This window comes from Salmo salar, chromosome 07, assembly GCF_965601325.2.
Source record: "Salmo salar chromosome 07, fSalSal1, whole genome shotgun sequence".
Taxonomy (NCBI): domain Eukaryota; kingdom Metazoa; phylum Chordata; class Actinopteri; order Salmoniformes; family Salmonidae; genus Salmo; species Salmo salar.
Window position 1 is genome coordinate 45,682,501 of NC_138297.1, and position 14,327 is coordinate 45,696,827.

The 14,327-nt window shown below is 48.3% G+C and overlaps 1 protein-coding gene across 1 annotated transcript in view; it reads left to right on the forward strand.

Annotated features, from left to right (window-relative positions):
• LOC106609323 (signal peptide, CUB and EGF-like domain-containing protein 1) overlaps positions 1-14,327 on the forward strand; it is a 105,799-nt gene that overhangs the window by 75,420 nt on the left and 16,052 nt on the right. Inside the window, exon 9 of the mRNA XM_082977217.1 lies at positions 11,316-11,444. Coding sequence (XP_082833343.1) covers positions 11,316-11,444 — 129 coding nt within the window. The remainder of the gene's footprint in view (positions 1-11,315; positions 11,445-14,327) is intronic.

A 14,327-nucleotide genomic window follows, 5' to 3' on the forward strand; every position in this document is an offset into this window, starting at 1 on the left:
TGGCCTTGTCGCCATGCTGCCCCTTCTGCATGGACCAAAGCTTCCTGTAACCTTGGCAACGGCACACACAGATCTCCTGATCTGTGACAGATGAGATGGGCTGATAGGGTCTTGGCTAAGCTAGCCGATATCACAGCTGAGCTGACCCATAAGGAGTGTAGTAGTGTGGGACTGTGCTCTACTGTAATGAATCATATCGAATCAAACTTTATTTTCTACATGCGCCGAGTACAACAAGTGTAGACTTTACCGTGAAATGCTTACTTACAAGCCCTTAACCAACAATACAGTTCAAGAAGAAGAACATGTTTACCAAGTAGGCTAAAATAAAAAGTAATAATAAAAAGTAACACAATAAGAATAACAATAACGAGGCTATATACAGGGGGCACCGGTACCGAGTCAGTGTGGGGGGGTACAGGCTAGTTGAGGTAATCTGTACATGCAGGTGGGGGCGACGTGACTATGCATAGGTAACAAACAAACAGCGAGTAGCAGCATTGTACAAGAAGGGGGGTCAATGTAAATTGTCCTGTGATGATTTTTATGAATTGTTCAGCAGTCTAATGGCTTGGGAGTAGAAGCTGTTGAGGAGCCTTTTGGTCCTAGACTTGGCGCTCCGGTACCGCTTGCCGTGCGGTAGCAGATAAAACAGTGGGTGACTTGGGTGACTGGAGTCTTTTATGGGCTTTCCTCTGACACCACCTATTATAAAGGTCCTGGATGGCAGGAAGCTTGGCCCCAGTGATGTACTGGGCCGTATCCACTACCCTCTGTAGCGCCTTACGGTCAGATGCCGAGCAGTTGCCATACCAGGCGGTGATGCAACCGGTCAGGGTGCTCTCGATGGTGCAGCTGTAGAACCTTTTGAGGATCTGGGGACCCATTCCAAATCTTTTCAGTCTCCTGAAGGGGAAAAGGTTTTGTCGTGCGCTCTTCACGACTGTCTTGGTGTGTTTGGACCATGATAGTTCGTTGGTGATGTGGACACCAAGGAACTTGAAACTCTCGACCCGCTCCTCTACAGCCCCGTCGATTAGAATGGGGGCCTGTTCGGTCCGCCTTTTCCTGTAGTCCACGATCAGCTCCTTTGTCATGTGTTATAGCATATCGGGTTGTGCCAGTGCTGTGTTGTAATTTGCAGATAGGCCCAGGGGGTAGAGGTGTTTGATAGCATAGAGATAGTGGGTAGTGATGTGCTGTTAATGTAGATAGAGTATTGTAGACAGCAGTTTGTGGTTTTGTGGGGTTAGTAGTTAGCGGGGAGGTAAATGTCATGCTGTGAGGTACTGTAGGCAGAGCCCTCTTGTCTCTCTGCTCTGTCTCTCTGCTCTGTCTCTCTGCTCTGTCTCTCTGCTCTGTCTCTCTGCTCTGTCTCTCTGTGTGCCAGACCCTGTGGGACCTGCACCATCCTGCCCCCCCCTAACATAATCATTTCAATATAAACTATTTAGGGCATGTTAAAATCCCAGGCGTCTGATAAACAGCCTTTCATCTGCGCTGACAGACGAGATGGTTCGCTCGCTCCACGATGACAGACGCGCCAAATGGAAGGAGGCGTTTTTATCACAGGGCTCTCCTGCAGACGGAGGGAGAGACGGAGGGAGAGGTGGAAGGAGAGAGGGAGAAGAAAAGTGATTTTGTGAACGATTTCCAGATGTTTGATTAGAAGCTGCGTGTCGGGAGGTGTGTGTGTGGATGAGGTGTGTGTGTGCGTGTGCGTGCGTGTGTGTTTACACATTTGCATTGTGTGTGAGTGTGTGTGGTCGGCGCAGGGAGACTGAGCTGCTCAGTTGCACAGCGTGTGTATGGGCACCTGAGACACGTCCCCACTGGCCTGCATTCCACTCCCCAGTACCAGCGAAAGCCTGAACACACACACACATCCTGTAATCCAATCAAAGAGCCATTACTGTAGTCACTTAATACAGACAAGGAGAAACCAGGTGATAGGCTACAAGCTCGTTGGGTTATAAGGGGACATACTTTATGCTAATCTCAATAAACAAACTGTATCATAGTCAGCAATAACTTTCACTTTCCCACCTACCACTCCCACTAGCTTTTTTGTCCTAGCTTCACTATCACTTTGTGTCCTCAAGAGACTGGAAGCTACTGTACGGAGTGTCTTCCCCATAAACTCCTCCTCTAGCCCCACTCGTCCAGACAGAAAGCCTCCAGAAAGTGCCAACGCTCTCAAAATCCCACTGTATTAACATGTCAGGCCCAGTAATCTCCACAATAACACTCCTATCTCCATCACCTTACATGACTCCGGCCCTCAACCGTTCCGGCTCTCCCTCCGTCAGGCCGGCGTCGGCCCTGCCTCCTGTTTTATTTTACTGTTGTGTTGCTCTTTACAGGAGTTGCTCTTGGCCCAGATGCGGCCCATAGAGCCTCTGTTATTAGACGGAGGAGAGTCTTTAGGGACAAAGCAAACAGAGTGGGCCGTTTAAATCCTCTGATAAATACACGGCCCGCTCTGGCCCGAGCCGCCCGTCGTCTCCCCACATTAGCAGCCTGAGGTGGTCACACCGAGGTAAACGCCGCTTTTTATGAACAGTAGATCCCCCTTCTACCGTCCCCAAATTATTTGGACAGGTTCAGGTTTCCACAAATGTATTGCTTTTTACTGTAAATATTTTGTAAAACCACACAGTTCTCCCGAGGTGCGTACCAAGGCTACGCGAGCGCTCAGAGATAAGCCTGCAGCAGCAGCCAAAGAGCTTCCACATTCCTCATCTCTCTCTCTCACTCTCACTCTCTCTCCAATGGTTTTTATCCCCGATGACTGCAGTTTATGTTACAATTCAAACTTTATTTATTCTTCCCTTTCTTTCTTTCTTTCTGTCTTGTTTGCTGCCTCTGACTCTTTCCGTTCTCTATCTACTGTCTTTGTCTTTTGAGAGGACTATTATCAACTCACAAGCATCTTATGCAACAATGACCTTCCAGTTGATCCCTCTGTTCTACTTACTGTTTTGAGGTCAAGGGCCAGAGGTCAACGTTCAGCCATATTCTCATTACCGGTCGATTATTTATCCTACACTGTTGTTAATTTCAGTCGATCCTAATCGTCTGTTGAACCCTAAACCACCGTCACAAGGCTTTTCCTCTGCATCAGCTCAGGGCTCAGGTTAACTTAGCAATAACGTAGCAGTAAATAAATGTTAAATAAAAAATGAACTTAGCAGTAACACTGTGTTCTGCTCTCATATCTCATATAGTGTTGGATTTCTCACTGCAAACACAGCTCCTAGTGCTGCCTTGGGCCCGCAACCTCCTATCCTAAGAGGAGCAAGGAGCAGTAAGCCAGTGCGTTTGTTTCTCTTAGCCCAGCTGGATGTTAGCCCTTCCCATTTGGCCCTCAGCCTTCCCAGCAGCAGTGTTCCCAGCCAGCCAGTCAGTCAGCCAGTCAATCAGTTAACCAGTCAGTTAGCCAGTCAGTCAGTTACCCAGTTAGTCAGCCAGCCAGTAGACAGTCAGTCAGTCAGCCACTAGACGTCAGCCAGTAGACAGTCACCCAGTCAGTCAGCCAGCCAGCCACGAGACAGACAGTCAGTTAGTTAGCCAGCCAGCAAGTCAGTCAATCAGCCAGTCAGTAGACAGTCAACCAGCCAGTCAGACAGTTAGCCAGTCAGTCAGTTAGCCAGTCAGTCAGTTAGCCAGTCAGTCAGTTAACCAGTCAGTTAGCCAGTCAGTCAGTTAGCCAGTTAGTCAGCCAGCCAGTAGACAGTCAGTCAGTCAGCCACTAGACAGTCAGCCAGTAGACAGTCAGCCACGAGACAGACAGTCAGTTAGTTATCCAGCCAGCCAGCTAGCCAGTCAGTCAATCAGCCAGTTAGTAGACAGTTAGCCAGTCAGCCAGCTAGCCAGCCAGTAGACAGTCAACCAGCCAGTCAGTCAGTCAGTCAGCCATTCAGACAGATGGCTGTAATAGATGGTAATGAGCTGGTAATGGCTGGTTATATTCAGGGAGCAGCAGGGCTCAGAATGGACCTATTGATCGCAGATGAAGCAGGGTATCGATAGAACCCATGGGAAATGTCAAACAGGGATTGGAGATTGATGGAAGATGGGTGTGGGTGTCTAGGGTGTGTGTTTGTCGTGTGTGTGTGTGCGTGCGTGCGTGCGTGCGTGCGTGTGTGTGTGTATGCGTTGACAGATTACACACCCCTGTTCTTACACCCAGACACTTAGAGAGATTAAAATGATTAGATCACGGTGAGAAAGGAAGAGAGAGACGGAGATGGTAACAAAAAGAGATATCTAAAATGAGAGGCAGATACAAGAGATAAGGGGAGAGTGAGAGATAGATCAGTACACATAGAGTGGAAGATTGAATGAGTGAGTAACTGAGAAGGATGGAACATAAGACATTCTCATTCCTTCTCCCCTCCATTCATTGCTCTCATTTCCTTTCCATCCCTCTTTCCCTCCCCAGGTCTACCTTACCACCTCTCCCCTCCCTGAGTGAGATCCTCATTATGGTACATCATATGTAGGAGAGTCTTAATGAGCTATGCGCTCGTTAATAGAGGCCTAACTACCAGCTGGCCCCCGGCAGCCCAGATGTGTGTGCAATGCAATCACAGAGGTGCTCTCTCAATTCAATTTCAATTTCAATTCAAGGGCTTTATTGGCATGGGAAACATATGTTAACATTGCCAAAGTAAGTGAAATAGATAATAAACAAAAGTGAAATAAACAATTTAAAAAAAACTGTGAACATTACACTCACGGAAGTTCCAAAAGAATAAAGACATTTCAAATGTCATATTATGTCTATATACAGTGGTGTAACGATGTGCAAATAGTAAATAAATAAATAAATATAAATATGGAAAATAAATAAATATAAATATGGGTTGTATTTTCAATGGGGTTTGTTCTTCACTAGTTGCCCTTTTCTTGTGGCAACAGGTCACAAATCTTGCTGCTGTGATGGCACACTGTGCTATTTCACCCAATAGATATGGGAGTTTATCAAAATTGGGTTTGTTTTCGATTTATATGTGGATCTGTGTAATTTGAGGTAAATATGTGTCTCTAATATGGTCATACATTTGGCAGGAGGTTAGGAATTGCAGCTCAGTTTTCACCTCATTTTGTAGGAGTGGGCACATAGCCTTTCTTCTCTTGAGAGCCAGGTCTGCCTACGTCGGCCTTTCTCAATAGCAAGGCTATGCTCACTGAGTCTGTACATAGTCAAAGCTTTCCTTAAGTTTGGGTTAGTCACAGTGGTCAGGTATTCTGCCACTGTGTACTCTCTGTTTAGGGCCAAATAGCATTCTAGTTTGTGCTGTTTTTTGTTGATTCTTTCCAATGTGTCAAGTAATTATCTTTTTGTTTTCTCATGATTAGGTTGGGTCTAATTGTGTTGCTGTCCTGGGGTTTTGTGGGGTCTGTTTGTGAACAGAGCCCAAGGACCAGCTTGCTTAGGGGACTCTTCTCCAAGTTCATCTTTCTGTAGGTGATGGCTTTGGGAATCTCTTCCTTTTAGGTAGTCTCGCTCTGTCTCCCTCTCCCTCCATTGAAGTGGACAGATCCAGATGGATACTGCTCTCCCAGCATGTCTTGTTGACGCTTCATCAAACTACTCTCTCTTTTCCTCTCCGTCCCACTCCCCTGTCTCCGTCCCACTCCCCTGTCTCCGTCCCACTCCCCTGTCTCCGTCCCACTCCCCTGTCTCCGTCCCACTCCCCTGTCTCCGTCCCACTCCCCTGTCTCCGTCCCACTCCCCTGTCTCCGTCCCACTCCCCTGTCTCCGTCCCACTCCCCTGTCTCCGTCCCACTCCCCTGTCTCACTTCCCACTCCCCTGTCTCACTTCACACTCCCCTGTCTCACGTCCCACTCCCCTGTCTCACTTCCCACTCCCCTGTCTCCGTCCCACTCCCTTGTCTCACTTCCCACTCCCCTGTCTCACTTCCCACTCCCCTGTCTCCGTCCCACTCCCCTGTCTCCGTCCCACTCCCCTGTCTCCGTCCCACTCCCCTGTCTCCGTCCCACTCCCCTGTCTCCGTCCCACTCCCCTGTCTCACTTCCCACTCCCCTGTCTCCGTCCCACTCCCCTGTCTCCGTCCCACTCCCCTGTCTCCGTCCCACTCCCCTGTCTCCGTCCCACTCCCCTGTCTCCGTCCCACTCCCCTGTCTCACTTCCCACTCCCCTGTCTCACTTCACACTCCCCTGTCTCACTTCCCACTCCCCTGTCTCACTTCCCACTCCCCTGTCTCCGTCCCACTCCCTTGTCTCACTTCCCACTCCCCTGTCTCACTTCCCACTCCCCTGTCTCCGTCCCACTCCCCTGTCTCCGTCCCACTCCCCTGTCTCCGTCCCACTCCCCTGTCTCCGTCCCACTCCCCTGTCTCCGTCCCACTCCCCTGTCTCCGTCCCACTCCCCTGTCTCACTTCCCACTCCCCTGTCTCACTTCCCACTCCCCTGTCTCCGTCCCACTCCCCTGTCTCCGTCCCACTCCCCTGTCTCCGTCCCACTCCCCTGTCTCCGTCCCACTCCCCTGTCTCACTTCCCACTCCCCTGTCTCCGTCCCACTCCCTTGTCTCCGTCCCACTCCCCTGTCTCCGTCCCACTCCCCTGTCTCCGTCCCACTCCCCTGTCTCACTTCCCACTCCCCTGTCTCCGTCCCACTCCCTTGTCTCACTTCCCACTCCCCTGTCTCACTTCCCACTCCCCTGTCTCCGTCCCACTCCCCTGTCTCCGTCCCACTCCCCTGTCTCCGTCCCACTCCCCTGTCTCCGTCCCACTCCCCTGTCTCCGTCCCACTCCCCTGTCTCCGTCCCACTCCCCTGTCTCACTTCCCACTCCCCTGTCTCACTTCCCACTCCCCTGTCTCCGTCCCACTCCCCTGTCTCCGTCCCACTCCCCTGTCTCCGTCCCACTCCCTTGTCTCACTTCCCACTCCCCTGTCTCACTTCACACTCCCCTGTCTCACTTCCCACTCCCCTGTCTCACTTCCCACTCCCCTGTCTCCTTCCCCCCTCCTGTCACTCTGCTTTTCTCACTCGCTTTGTTTCTCCTCTCTCTCTCTCTCTCTTTCTTTCTCTCTCTCTTCCTCTCTCTCTCACACTTTTTCTATATCTCCCTCACACACACAGACATACACACTCCCTCTCTCTCATTTACACACAAAATTTCTCTCTCTCACACACAGTTTTATAATTTCAAGATGTGTGGATGCTTAATGTTTTTATTTCAGGGCTATTAAAGGTAATTATATAGGCCGTTATTGGTCTCAGGCTTCCACAGAGTGGCCATTAAGTGTGGGGAAATGTGGTGGCTATGCTATGCAAGTAGTTATGGCTGCCAGACTTACTGAATAATTAGGGATCTTTGTCTGTGTTGGGGAAGTTTGGGCTGGGTAGGTTGGGGGTGATATTGTTATACCTTCTGTAGGCTTGTCTGGGATGGGGGGCAATTGGCATCTGAGGGACGGCGGGGGAGGTGTGTGTGTGTGTGCGTGTGCGTGTGTGTGTGTGTGTGTGTGTGTGTGTGTGTGTGTGTGTGTGTGTGTGTGTGTGTGTGTGTGTGTGTGTGTGTGTGTGTGTGTGTGTGTGTGTGTGTGTGTGAGAGAGATGTGGAGAGAGAGAGGGGGTACACTCTTAGAAAAAAGGATTCCAAAAGGGTTCTTCGGCTGTTCCCATAGGATAATCCTGTTTGGGTTCCATGTAGACCCCTCGGTTATAGATAGCACCTTTTTTTCTAAGAATGTAGAGAGAGGGAGAGAACGAGAGAGAGAATATCCCCTCTAGGGAGAAAGGTAGCCATCCTTTCTATAGAGATGAGATCTGCCGTCGACATGCCAAGGAAACGGAACTGGGAAATTGCCATGATTGATTTAAAAGAGAGACAAGAGGAAGAAATGAACAGAACGTGGAGGAGATTGAAAGGGGGAGCAGAGAGGACAGAACAGAGAGAGAGGTCTTTTCTCTAAGAAAGCATTCATCAAAAAGCAAATGATGATGGAAGAGGAGTGAACGAAAACAAGTGATTCTGTCAATGTTGAGAGCTCAGCTTTTGATGAGGTTATTGCTTGAGAGCACAGCTTTTGATGAGGTCATTGCTTGAGAGCTCAGCTTTTGATGAAGTCATTGCTTAAGAGCACAGCTTTCGATGAGGTCATTGCTTGAAAGCACAACTTTCAATGAGGTCGTCAGTTCAGAGGGTCAGCCGTGAGACAGTACTGAGATGAGCATCCTTACCTCCAGAGTCTGAGGAAAGCCAGATGTAGGACAATCCCCTTAAAGGCTGTGGGCAGTTTAACCTGTATTTAACTAGGCAAGTCAGTTAAGAGCAAATTCTTATTTATAATGATGGCCTACCGGGGAACAGTGGGTTAACTCCTTGTTCAGGGGTAGAACAATAGATTTTTACCTTGTCAGCTCGGGGATTTGATCCAGCAACCTTTTGGTTACTGGCCCAATGCTTTAAACACTAGGCTACCTGCCGCCCCAAAATATTTACTGTCTCTGACTGTAGTTGTAGTATGTATGCAAATAGGAAGGCCCTCAAATCACTCTATGGAATTCCACTGTACAGTGAGGTTACACTGCACTTCAGCCTTGATGGAGAGGTTCCCTTGTATCAGGATACATTGTTATAGGAAAACACAAGCCCTGTCGTCTGAGGACTATTTCATTCTGATGTTCTTTTATATCACTCAACTGTATATACTGTATTTGTCTGACTTTATCTGACTTGGCTCATTGCACAGTGGACTGACTATTAAAGGTAACAATGGAGACATGCAATATCTGACCGCGCCTTCCCCACCTACTTCCCTTCTCCTCCTGTTTTTCTCTACCCCTTTCCATCTACCCTCTCTTTTTCTTCCACTCACCTCTCTTCCTCTCCCTCCTCTCCTACTCTCCTTTCTCTCCCTTCCTCTCCTTTTCCTTCCTGTCCTACCCTCTCCTCCTCCTCCCCTCCTCCTTCCCTTCTCCCCCCTGTCCTCCTCTCCCCCTCCTCCCCTCCACTCCTCTCTTAGATGAGTCTTCCCTGTGGTGTCTTTCTTGACTGATTCTCTGACTCAAAGGCTTAGGTGTTAATCCCCAGCAGTTTTCATCACTTAGAGCACCAATCAAAAAGGGCTTAGCCCGTGTAATCTGCCATGCTATTGTCCTCTTCCTCCACTCTTCCACTTTCCTCTTCTTTTATTTCCCTTTCTCCCTCCTCCTCTTAATACTCCCTCCCTCCTTTGCTCTCTCTTCTGTCTCTTCCTCCTCCCTCTACCCTTCCACTTTCCTCCTTTCTTCCCCTTACGTTTCACCTCATCCACTAAATCTACCTTCTACCTCCTCCACTTTCTTTTCCATCTCTTCCTCGTCCTCTTTCCTTTCCTCCACCTTTCCTCCCTTGTTGAGTGTGGCATTGCCAGTCCTCTCAGGAGGGAAATATACCCAGTGACCCTGTCCAGGGTTGGGCTGAGGACACATATTTAGAAAGAGGAAGGGGTGAGGAGAGAGGAGGGAAGGGGTTATGGGGGGGTGTAGCGTGACATCAGATCCCACCAGGCTGGAGGGTTGGCGCTGCATGCACAGCCCCAGGGGATCCGGCTCGCTTGTTATTCCTGATCTACGTCTCTGGATCGTCTCACACACCTGGGCCTTTATTCCACAGGGATTCAGGAAGACCTAGTCACATGGGCAGGAGGTGGGGGGGAGGAGGGGTAGATGGAAGTTATGAGAAAGTCCATCAAACCCCTGGATGGTGTAAGCCTTTAGGGGTGGGGGTTCAATGATGTATTCATTCAACACCCCTCCCCCCTCGCTCTCTCTCTCTTTCTCTCTCTCGCTCTCTCTCACTCTCTCTCTCTCTCTCTCTCTTTCTTTCTCTCACTCTCTCTCTTTCTCTCTCTCTTTCTCGCTCTCTCTCTCTCTCTCTCTTTCTCTCACTGTCTCTTGCTCTCTCTCTCACTCTTTCTCTCTCTCTCACTCTTTCTCTCTCTCACTCTCTCTTTCTCTCACTCTCTCTTGCTCTCTCTCTGACTCTTTCGCTCTCTCTCTCACTCTTTCTCTCACTCTCTCTCTCTTTCTCTCACTCTTTCGCTCTCTCTCTCACTCTTTCTCTCACTCTTTCTCTCACTCTTTCTCTCTCTCTCACTCTTTCTCTCTCTCTCACTCTTTCTTTCTCTCTCTCTCTCACTCTCTCTCTCTCTCTCTGTCTCTCCCCTCTTCTCTAAGTCCTTGCATGGTGGGCTAGACAGTGTTGTGTACAGCAGTAGCATCAGGCTGTTCCATTAGTTCCAGGTAAAGAGCGTGTCATAGGATCAGACAGTGGAGGATCCCTCTCAACAAGCCCGCTGAGCCTGTACCATGCTGTCTGCTGCTGAGCACCGTGAAACTACCATTACACTTGATGCCATCACACACACAAGTGCACACAAACGCAAGAGCGTGCACACTCATGCTCACACACGTATACACACACACTGCCATGCGCACACACACACACACACACACACACAAAACGTGCGCACAGACACGCATGCCAAGAGGAAGAGAAAGAGAGAGAAAGAAATCAATAGAATAATGAAACCGCATAAAGAAATGGTCTAGCAGCAGAAAAGAAACCACTGGTGAATGAGACTTATCAGCAATCTGAAAGAATGAAAAGAAAGAGTGAATGAATGAGAGAATGAAAGAGGCAGGTGAGGCCTTCAGGGAACAGCGACGGGACTCCCACAGGTTTGTTTGCTCTGGGATAATATCTTCCTGGTGTTGTGACAATATGTTTGTGGCTGTGGGCGGCTGCCCCACACTGACACCGTGGCACTGCGGTTACGACTTGTTGTGTGGATGGAAACCTACTTTACCACCACAACGCAGCACAGCCAGTGTTCATGTTGTCTTTCAGGCCTGCCAACTCCTGGATACTTCCTGTTAGCACAAATAAGAGCATTAGGAAAAGCCCACTTCTCTCTGACTCCCCCTGTCTCACCCTTACTCTCACCCCGCCTGCCTCCCCCTGTTCCATAAAGACTCTTACAGGGGCTTAGAATAGATTTCCAAGGCATTAGTGAAGCCTTTTATTGGCCTGTTGTCTGCCAATTTGGAGATCTCCATCCCAGCATGGCAGTGGCTGTGTGGGAGAGACTGCTAAAGGGGAACACTTTAGCACGGCAGAGTTATATATTGTGTGTGTGTGTCTGTGTGTAAAAACTCTGTTCTCTTTGACCAGCATTGCCTATTGCCTTAGTGTATCTGTGACCTAATGCTCTCTCTCGCTCTCTCTTTCTCTCTCTCTTACTCTCTGTCTTCCCCCCCCCCCCCCATCCCTCTCTCCCTATCTCCATACAGACATAGATGAATGCCAGGAAGCGTTCAATAACGGCGGCTGTGACCATTTCTGCAAAAACACGGTGGGCTCCTTTGAGTGCAGCTGCCAGAAGGGCCACAAGCTCCTCACTGACGAGCGCACCTGCCAGGGTGAGCAGCCTACCTGACTGACAGCTGTCAGACACTCCCGTCTGATGACTGATGACGTCACAATGCGTTCAGACGGTTACCTTTGGAAACAGTGCCGTCACTCCGCGATCAGATCCCGGACGGAAAGTGTCACGGAATAGGGACCATAGGAATGGATATACTAGAATATACGGCCTAGTAGTTTCTATCATAATTCTCTACGGTAGTAACTCACTCATGTGCTTTATGTTCAGGGCAGGATCATACATAGAATCAAAACAGGGGTCGGTCTACAAATCATTCACCTGGAATGACATGCACAGATAGGCTTGTTATTACAATTGACTTGACATCCTCCAGTGGGTGTAATGTACTGTCAGCTGTATTAAGGCATTCTGCTTCTCTCTTCATATCTAATCCCTGGTTGTGTTTGGAGGACAAATGCAAATTCCTCTATACAAGTCACAGCAAGAGAGACAGGAGAGGCACACACCACAAATTATTTTATTAACAACAACACCCTGCAGTGTTCTTGTCCCCGAACCAAAAACACCAAACAACTCTATCCCAGTGTGTGTGTGTGTCATATTAAACATCAACACTGTCACATTAAACACAAAAAGAACTGCCAACAAACAGTTTACACAACTCCATACACGCCAATAACACACTCAACTTGGGTGTGTGCTGATGGGAGGAACACACACACACACGCTCCTTCCACCCATCAGCTTACCTGACTGTAAAACTAAGCTTCCAGTGTCCAACAACACATGTTGTTCAATCCGCTAACAAGTGGTATTTTAGTTCCGATTTTTATTTTTAACTTTTATTTATGTAATGTTTTAATTCTTTCCATGCTGGTAAGCTCTTCCAGGGAAAATAGCTCCTGGTAATACATGTCTGAGAAGAGCTAGAGCTATGCCAGCTTCCTCCTAAGAGAGAAAGGGAGGGGGGGAGACAAATATAGAGAGAGAGTCTTTAGGCTGCCCCTATGCCTGTACAAGGACAGGGGTGATGGAGAATGGGGTGTGCAATAATCACCAGGAACATAAAGACTCCCTACAGGTAGCTGTATTAAAACAATACAGTAGAGGTCAAGCGGATGGAGGGAGCTTTAGCTTTGCAGACACACTATGCTTATTAAATAGACAGGCCACGTTGTTTGGTGAGTTTAACAAACAGGGGCACTAACCTTGGGTGTGTTACACCCGACCCCACAAAACAGACAGACACCTGCACATCAGCCAAGCCAACCAACTGGCACCTCTCGGTGAAAATAGATTATACAGCTGCGCCTCTCTCAAGTCGTTCCAGTGCTGCGTGCTGGCTGGGGTTGTGGTCTGATGCTAGTTTCATTAATCAGGTATGGTAGTCTAACCGTAGCCCGTCATATAGACAGTTGCCTGGAGGACTGTAGCAAAGCAGCCCAGGAGCCAACAGAAGCCAGGCCTCAACAGCTTCCTCCTCATGACAAACTTTATCATAACACACTGTATTTTTAGCCTTTGTAAATCTCCACAGCCCAGATGACTTGGTATTGAAATAGTTCAGGTGAGTTCATAGAGACGCTGGACTGAAGTAATGCTGTTGCTACTGTCAGCCACCCAAATATGTCATTACATCTTTCTCACTCAAATAAAATAAAACAGTTCTAAACCAAAACCAGGGCCTGTAGGCGTGCTGATCTTGGATCAGTTTGGCCTTTTAAGTCACAATGAGTATGATTATATTGATAGGGGGGGACCTGATCCTAGATCAGCCCCTGGTCCTGACCACGGTGAGTTGGTCTGATCTATCCCAGGCCTGAGGTGGAGGGCTTGACTGAAGGACTGAATTGGATCTTTAAGTCTCCACTGAGAAGACCTCTTGGGGTTGTTTAGTGAGCAGAGCTCTGCTTTGTTTTCCACCCCTCTGTTTGTTAACAATGAACTCCAGTCTGATTAATGGACTGGTCTTATTAGCTGTGGCTGAATAATGGGTGTTTGTGTGGAGAATAGTCGTAGAGAGTAATATCTATGACTCATATATCAGCTTGTTGGTTCCTCAGGAGGAAGGAAGCAAACAAGCTCTCTGCTACAACCAAGGAAGATGGCTTAATGGACTGGGTCTGTGTATGTGTGTGTGTGTGTGTGTGTGTGTGTGTGTGTGTGTGTGTGTGTGTGTGTGTGTGTGTGTGTGTGTGTGTGTGTGTGTGTGTGTGTGTGTGAATCTTGAGCAACCAACCTGACACACACACACACCCAGTAACCCTGTCACTGTTTAGACTCCCACCCACATAACCAGGCTGAATGTACACTGTTATTCCAGACAGAACATTTTGAAATGCTCCTGCAGTGTCCAGTCATCCAACCCCCACACCACACACACACACACCACACACACACACACATCCACTGTCTCACCACTGACAGTTCACAGTTCAGATTTATTGTACTTTTAGTGGAAATTCCTCTTCACAGCTTCTAGCACTCTAAACAAAAGACAGTTCATACAACTCCCCATAGTGAAACTCAATGCATTCAATATCCAGTATACAAATCAAATTGTATTTGTCACATACGCCGAATACAACAGGTGAAGACCTTACCGTGAAATGCTTACTTACAAGCCCTTAACCAACAATGCAGTTCAAGAAATAGAGTTAATATTTACTAAATAAACTAAAGTAAAAAAAAAAAAATCTAATCATTCAAAAAGTAACACAAGAAATGTACTTAACAATAACGAGACTGTATACAGGGGGTACCGGTACTGAGTCAATGTGGAGGCTATATACAGAGGGTACCAGTACAGAGTCAATGTGGAGGCTATATACAGGGGGTACCGGTACTGAGTCAATGTGGAGGCTATATACAGAGGGTACCAGTACAGAGTCAATGTGGAGGCTATATACAGGGGGTA